Here is an 8,254-nt window from a genome sequence, read left to right as displayed (position 1 = left end):
AATTGGTAGTTACCCAAGTTCATGGATAACTATTCATCTAGTGAAGGAGTTGGAAGCTACATGAGTTGCAGGTAGTTACCCAAGTTATTAGTCACTGTGTGGTTATCTTAAATGTGAGATCTGTGTGGTTATCTTAAATGTGAGAAGTTACCTGTACATGCAGGTATAGATAGTTTTTCGCGAGTGACTTTCTTTTAATAGATGCTCCTTAGAAATCTCTACGTGATTTGTTTTTCATAAAGAATAACAGACTTTCTATTCATTAATTGAATTAAACAACTCCTTGTATCATTAAATATCAATTTGAAGAATATACTATATTAAGATTCGAGATCGATCATAAAAAAATTCGATATTCATTCTTTTATCGCATTTTAGTTTATATAGTTATTATCCTATTAGATCCATCAATGATAATCATTTCCACATTTGAGTTTAATTTTATTCTAACACCTAATACACGCACGGAGGGAAGATATAGGAATATTTCATGTTTATTGTTGGGTAATCCATGAAGCAGCAAAATTGTTCGATATAAAGCATATCATATTATTATTCATACAAGTATACCAACATTCTTATGTGATAAATAAATTCTCTGCACACAAACTCCTATAAGGGTTTGATCTATTAGAGAGGATTAATAGCTAAATCTGAATTTTGCTATATATTTTTCTATATGGTACCTACAAATAATAAGTCTAATTGGCAATCTGTCAATTGTATCAGAACATATCAAATATATTATTGATATACAACTATTACTAATATACAAGATATAGAGTATATTAGATATAGATATAAGAAATACAAAGTAAATAAAATAAAAATTGAAATAAATAATGAAACTAAAACTCTTACAATCTTTACAGATCTAAAAATCCAAGGTAAATTGAACCTTTCTTATTCCCCCCCCCCCCCCTTTTTTTTTTTTAAAAAAAAGAACTAAGCTAAGAACTTTTTTTTTCTTCCCTATTTTGAAGAAATGAGAACAATTAATGAAAAGGGTTCAGGTATAATTTGGAATCATACTAGACATTTTTAGTAAAGTAAGTTTATTATTTGACCTTCCTAAAAGGAAAAGAAAAATATTTTAACTTTTAAGTTCAAGAACTAAAAATAAAAAAATTATAATTATAATTTAACATTCCTATATTGGGAAAAGAAATTATAGTAAAACCTTTTCTACTCTACAAATCATCACCAAATAGTAAAACAAAGGTTCCCAACAAACCCCCCTCCCATTACAAAGGATGCAAACCCAACTTCTTTTTTACACAAGTCATAGCGCAGAAAAGCAGAAACAAAAGCGATTCACATGATAATAAATCTACTAAAAATAGTACTGCCCAAAAAGAGTGAAAAAATAAAAGAAAGGGGATGATTGATATGTAATTCTCATCTCTACTAATAGATCAGATAAATGCCTCTGGACTTCCAAACTTCTCACAAGACGACTTATCGGGGTGCTGGCGGGGGTGGGACGTTAGACTTCGCGAACCCCACCCATGCAACTAAGCCAACAGCAAGTATTATCCATCCAAATATGTCATATTTCAGATCACTGCTACCCTTTTTCTTTGGTGTCATGAAAGAAGGAAAGAGCATGAAATTATTAGCTTGTACTGAACTGATTATGAATATCTTCTCTAGATAAAATAAAGATGTTGCTGAATGAATCATATATAATATAAACAGCAGATACCGATGTGGTAAGACCCAATGGGAAAACTTTTGGAACGGCTAAAACCACTTCCTACCCATAATTATCATGTTTGAAACTAACATATGAGTTATATTCAAAATAAATAAATAAACTAAGTTTATTTCTTAAACTTCAGGTTAGTGTCTAATTAGTTTAGTGCTTAGAACTTTCAGAAGTGCCTAAAAGATCCCTAAGTCTTCAATTTAGTGCCTACTCTCTAGTATACGGACTTTTAAAATTAAGCTTATAACACTACCTTCACAAATAAGTTCTACATTTTGTCATCCACTTTCTAGTAATGTTTCTAAAAAACCAACTCCAAAATTTGAAATTTTGACTAGAAATTTAAGTGTTTCTTTAATAAATGAATTGGAAAACTGGGAGCAAAGCAAACAAACATAAATTTAAAAAATGAAATTATTGTCAAACTAGGCTTTTATGATACATGGGAACAAATTGAAAGTTTAAAAACATATTAGACACTTTTAAAATCTAGAAACTATTGGCTAGGAAGAAGAGATACTGACATGTGATTCAGCAACCCGACGACACCAACATGCCATTTTTCAAAAAAAGTAAGACACGACACGTCGGAGACACGTCAATATTTTAGTAAAAAATTTAAATATATGTCATGCAAATAAGCATATTACATAACAAGGATTCCAATTAAAACATTAAAATAAGTTTGGAGCCATAAAACATAAAGTTTTAGTAGAGTAATTAAAAACATCAATGCGACCTGCGAGAAGGATGGGTGGCGACAATGACCGGTGAGAGGGTTAGGGCAGAGACAGTTGGTGGGCTGGTGGGAAGAATCGGAGAAGAGAGCGTGAACGTCAAGAAACTTAGAAACCTAATAATTAATAAAAAGAAAAAGAGAAACCTAATAATTATTGCCATTAGGCCAGATGGGATAAGTGGTCGTTTCTAAGGGTTTTTTTTTCGGAGCTGTGTCTGAAAATCAAAAATAAAATTTGACACACCAGCAGGCGTGTCAGAGACGTGTAGGCAGCATATCGGTGTTGGGAATGTGTTCGACACTGATACTTCGATCTTAGGAGTGTCGGTGCTTCTTAGACTATTGGTACATAAAATTGAATGTATAAGAACTAAATTTATTAAACACATTTTAGAAGTTTGGGTGTTAGATGCAAAAATGAAAGTTCATAGACCAATTAGACACTTTTAGCAAGTTTGGGGACCAAATCGACACAAACATAATAAAAAATTTAACCTCCCAAAACAGAATGAAAAAACTTTAAGGCGCTTTTTGAAAATGCATATCCGTAGAGTACTTTAAATCTCTTATCAGACAGAGAAGCACTTGTATGCAGAACCAAACATCGATGAACTATGTTGCTAAGAATTTTCTCATATAGTCTCCTGGAGTGTGAAATACCGTACTTTGGCTAAAAATACTTATTTTATAAGTGCTCTAAACAAATAAGTATTAGGAAGATGCCCCAAGTATAAAGATTCACTAAATTGTCAGCATGCATAATTCTAGCTTTGTTTTTTTTTTGTACATGACTTCATGAAAATGATACTACCAATTTGAAAGCATGAAAAATATAGCAAGATGAAGGCACCTCTTCTCTAACAAGCTAATGAATATACAAAACATGCATAGAACATACCAATGGCAAAACCCTACTCGATCCCGTCTATAGAAGATAAAAATTAGAAAGTAACTACAGATGTTATCATTCCTAAGCAATAAGTAATACCTTAGTACTGGATGAAGCAGAAGGTTCCGCTGCTCCAGTTGCCTGTTGAGCAAACCCATGCTTATGGATCTCTAAATGCAATTCCGGAGCCTAAAGGAACAATCCACAAAATAAGAATAGTTCATCAATATTATAACAAAAGATAGAAACAAAGTACTAACTGGCCCGTCTTGAGTTTTCTGTTCTGAAAGTTAAGAGTGTTTGGTAGGCAATTCAAATTTTGTTTTACGTTTTCAGATTCACGTAATTTAGTGAATATGTGTTTGGCAGACAACTCAAATTCTAATTTAGTGAACATGCGTTTGGCAGACAACTCAAATTCTAATTTTGAAAATAGTTTCCAAGTTCTGCGATCCAAACGGTGCGCATTTGGAAACGTATCCTGGATCTGAATTTTAAATTTTAAAATGCAAAATTAGATTAAATAAAGATAAAAATATTTAAAATCATAGTATGTCATGCTATAAACCCAATTTATATTTTTTAAATTAAAATATGTATTATAAGTTAGAAAAAATAGCAAATTTCCCCCTGCAATTTGGATAAAGTTAGAATAGAAATGAGTCCATGTGGTTTTAAAAGTTAGAATTAGGTCCATATGGGTTTGATATAACTTCATATATGGTCCCATATGATTTGTTAAACCCTCTTAAATAGTCCCTACCATAGAACAATTTATTAGCTTTTATAACCATATAGAGTAAATACCAAAATTTAAATTCTAACTAAATTTCAATTTATGCTATAAATTATATTATATTACAGATAATAATTAGACAATTTTTAACATAAATTATGTTGATAAATTAAATTAATAATAGTTTACTGTCAACTAATATTTAATGAGAAACTACGACTGGTTTACAGTCGTTTGAATTAGAATCTAATTTCTGAATTTTGCTACCAAACACATATCTGAAAACATGAAATACACTTTGTTTTCATCTTATCCCTTGTTTCCAAATTTATATTTTCTATTCTCTGCCAAAAAGGACATAAGTTTATTAATATTCTTCGTCAAGTTGTTTGCAGTCTCAATGAGGAAAGATTTTCTACATGCGTCTTCTTTTTCCATTTAAAGTAAGAATTCAGATGTGTTTTTGAGGAAGGTGAAAGCATTAAAAAATTTAATTAAATAAATAAAATTAAAATGTGAGTCCAAGCATAACTAACCAAAATAGTCCCACATAGTAGTATATAGTGAAATTCTAGTTTACCATACAAAAACAATCAAACGTATATGATCCACCAATGTTGGTTCCATCAACACTAAGTTTTACACATATACTTAAAGAAGGAAAGAGATCTTTTTTTCCTCTCCTAACAACTATGTTCATTGAGAAAGAATGAAAGAATACAAGAGCATACAAAGACACAAGGCCACTAAAGAAAGAGTTTCCAACTAGGTAAGATAATGCCTAGAGAGTAATTACAAAAATCGTTCAAAACCAAAGCCCAAAGAGAAACATGCAACTTCACTAAAGACCAAACCCCGTCATTGTCCTTCCCCAAAGATCCCACAGAACAACGCAGACCCCTGCGAACCAAAGAAAATGGCCTTTGTCTTCGAAAGGCCAATGGAGGAGGAACTCCCCAACCCTCAACTGAACAATCCTCTAGCGAGAGAGTGAAAAATCAAAATTCTGTAAGAAACTGTTCAAAACAGATCTCGCAAATTAACACTCCCAAAGAAGATGATTTAGGTTTTCATCCACCATCTAACAAAGGATACGCCAAAAATGACCCATTAACAAAGGAATCTTTCTCAAAATTCTATCCATTATATCCACATGACCAAGCAAAACTTGCAAGAAAAGAACTTAATTTTTTTGGAATCTTAATCCTCCACAAGACATCAAAAGACCAACTCAAGTTGAAACCCTAAAAAATGACTTACAAGAGAATCCCTCCAACAGGTTAGGAACATCAGTTCTCCCAAGTCTAAAGTTGAAACCCTCAATCAAGGAAAGAAGAGAATCCACCTATGTCATTTCCCCATTAGACGACAGCCAGCAGAAATCAAAGGAGAAAGTGACAGAATTTCGCAACCAAACCAAAAAGTTTGATACAAAACAATTTTTCATAGAGGATATATGAAATAACCTTGGAAACACATATGAGAGGTCTATCCTCCCAAAAATACGTTTCCTTACCATCTCCCACATTATAAAAAACCAAGATAGGGAAAAGAGGGGATCTGACATTAAAAAATAAAAATAAAAAACCTCTCTTCTTTTTACCTCTCTGGCCCTCTCCTAGCTGTCAGAAATTTAGTGGTGGGAGTCAATTGAAAAATGTTCTACCTCTAATGTTGTTATAGGTTAGAAACATCGATTAGTATCTACATTCTTTTTACAAAGCACAGATGAAACAATCAGATTATTTCGTAAAGCCATTCCAAGGAACATAGTCTTGAAAACAGAAATACATTCAAACTGCATCAAAGAATGTTGATCCCAAAATAACAGTGAAATACCTTAGCAGTCACCTCCAAAGACTTCAGATAAATTTCATTTCCAGGATCCTGAATGCAACAAATCACCATGTTAAACTAGAAAATTCATTAGAAAAATGCATATTATAAGTTTTGTTCCAAAGTTTTTCTGGCTTAGTACCTCATCCACAGCTTGCTTAAAGTATATTGTGGCCTTATCAAAAAACTCCCTTGCCTCATCCTGGTTTGGGTTCAAAAAAGCATGGGATGTATAAGCATTCCCTAAGCACCAAAGAGCATCATGCTTCTTTGGGTTAATCATCAGTGCCTCCTCCAGCTTTGAAATTGAGTCTGCCCTAACCCCATCACAAGTTAATCCACAATATGCTCAAAGCTCAACACTAAAATCACTAAATCAAAGAAAGAGCTGGAATCGCAAATGAATTTTTGGAAAACGGAAAAATTGATCACAAATAAAAAGAACCCCCAGGGCATCCACAAATTAAAGTCAAACAAAAACATCCTCAACTTCCATGCTTCATCATCTGACTTTAGGGAATGAAACAATACCTAGAATCATCTTCTTCGATTCTGGAACGCTCTGGAACTGAGAAAGCTCTAACAAAGCTCCTGCCCATCTCGTCAAATTCTACAAGAAAGTCCGCCCAAGTTTGATTATCAAATACCGCTCAATTGTCACAAACACTATACCCTTTAAAAATCCACAGGAGTGATTTCAGTTAATCCCAAATCATTTCTTTCATTTTACCCCTTAAAATTTAGCTCCCCATTAAATGCAAACAGAATTCTAAGCGGAAAGCCAAATGGTAACTCAGATACTTATGTTTGAAAGGGAAAAAAAAATACAGGGAGTCATTGTTCAACGACGAGCAAGCAAAAATTGGGGTCTCCATGGCGATCAACTAACAAAAAGTAAAAATCGAACTCAACCCTAGAGTTCATAACATAATTGTATACAATTTTAAGCAAACCAATGCGTAGACAAGTAAAATCATGGAGAGACGCAACAAAAAATTAGTAGATGAGAAAAATGGAGTGGGAAAGGTAACCTCGGCATCAAGGGGATTGGTGGCGTAAGTAGATTCGGCGTTCTTACGAGCATGCTCGAAGAAAAGAATGCGATCGAATTCGCTGGGCTGCAAATCCATTAGGAAGAAAAGGGTTGTAAAAATGGTTGTGTGAGAAGAAAGCTGGGAAAATGGGGGAGAAGGCGGTTGAGCTTTAGGACGGATTCATGGAATAAGCGGTAGTTTCTTGGCGCTCATACGCTCCATTCGCGAAAGATTCTGTCTTTGTAAACACGGCAATGGGGAAAACCAGCCCACACAACGATTCAACGATGGGCCGTCTGCGATCTTGCATCTTGCCTCCTCCAGTTTCAAGATCATAGGCCCATCCTCACACTCAAAACCAATCACCAAAAAACAAAAAAAAATGCTACAAATGTTTAATTTATATTTAATTATACGAGATTCTATTTATTTGAGGTGAGATAATACATATTTATTTTTTTAATTGTAAATATTTAATTTATTTTTTCTAACCCAAGTTGGAATTTATGTCATAAAACTTGTAATTTATAGATTAGATTATATTGAGGTCTTATTAGTGAAAATTGAATAATATAATCTAAATCCAATAAACTAAGGCTCTAAGACTATTTAGCTTAAACTTGGACTTTATGTAGAGACATAAACGTAGACCAAGCTCGATATAGCCCAAATGGTCTAAAGTGTATGAATAAGGTTGGACGCCTTATTTTGGAAACACTATGTATGCGACCCGGTTCGTAGTTAGTACAAAGTGATCCTGAATTGTTCACGTAGAAACATGGAAGTGGGAGTATCCTATGTATATATAAAGACTTTACATAAGACTAGAATCTTAAAATAGTTATAACATCGTTGACTGTATGAAACTGATTATTTCGATTATTGATGAACTAGGCAACTTAATCTTAATACTGAGCTAACTATGAACTTTTGCTCAAACGGAATTATCCTTATATTTGTATAGATTAGGGCAGTTCTACATTGCAAGCCCAACAAACCTCCTACTTTAGGGGGTAAGACCGGGTGGATGGCTAGAGACATAGGATGCAAGATGAAATTCACTCCCACTCGCTTTAGGGTTAGAAGATATGTTATTCCCTTATGGACTGAATCCAAGTATTGAGCAAGGGGCCCTACTCTCTCATTGGCCAGAGAAGAATTCGATTTATAAATTGGACTTTAACCAATTGTTCAATAATGGATTAGCGAGACTTAAGGAGCAAGATGTAATATCGAGGTAAAATGATATTTTGACCCAACCGAGGTTATAAACAACCTGTGAGAGATTAATTTGTTGTTCATGATTATATCA

The 8,254-nt window shown here is 33.4% G+C and overlaps 1 protein-coding gene across 1 annotated transcript; it reads right to left on the bottom strand.

The window, feature by feature from the left end:
* Positions 1 to 1,114: 1,114 nt before the first annotated feature.
* Positions 1,115 to 7,231, bottom strand: LOC103491792 (mitochondrial import receptor subunit TOM20-like). Its single transcript, XM_008451882.3, has 6 exons — positions 6,940 to 7,231; positions 6,440 to 6,518; positions 6,051 to 6,220; positions 5,912 to 5,959; positions 3,436 to 3,525; positions 1,115 to 1,578 (listed from the first exon to the last, which is right to left on the bottom strand). The coding sequence occupies exons 1-6, from the start codon at positions 7,036 to 7,038 to the stop codon at positions 1,459 to 1,461; spliced, it is 606 nt and encodes a 201-aa protein (XP_008450104.1). The 5' UTR covers positions 7,039 to 7,231; the 3' UTR covers positions 1,115 to 1,458.
* Positions 7,232 to 8,254: the final 1,023 nt, after the last annotated feature.

The sequence above is a fragment of the Cucumis melo genome, chromosome 6 (genome assembly GCF_025177605.1).
Source record: "Cucumis melo cultivar AY chromosome 6, USDA_Cmelo_AY_1.0, whole genome shotgun sequence".
In the NCBI taxonomy this organism is placed as follows: Eukaryota; Viridiplantae; Streptophyta; class Magnoliopsida; order Cucurbitales; family Cucurbitaceae; genus Cucumis; species Cucumis melo.
Note: the sequence above shows the minus strand (reverse complement) of the source record. Positions and strands in the feature narration are given on the sequence as shown.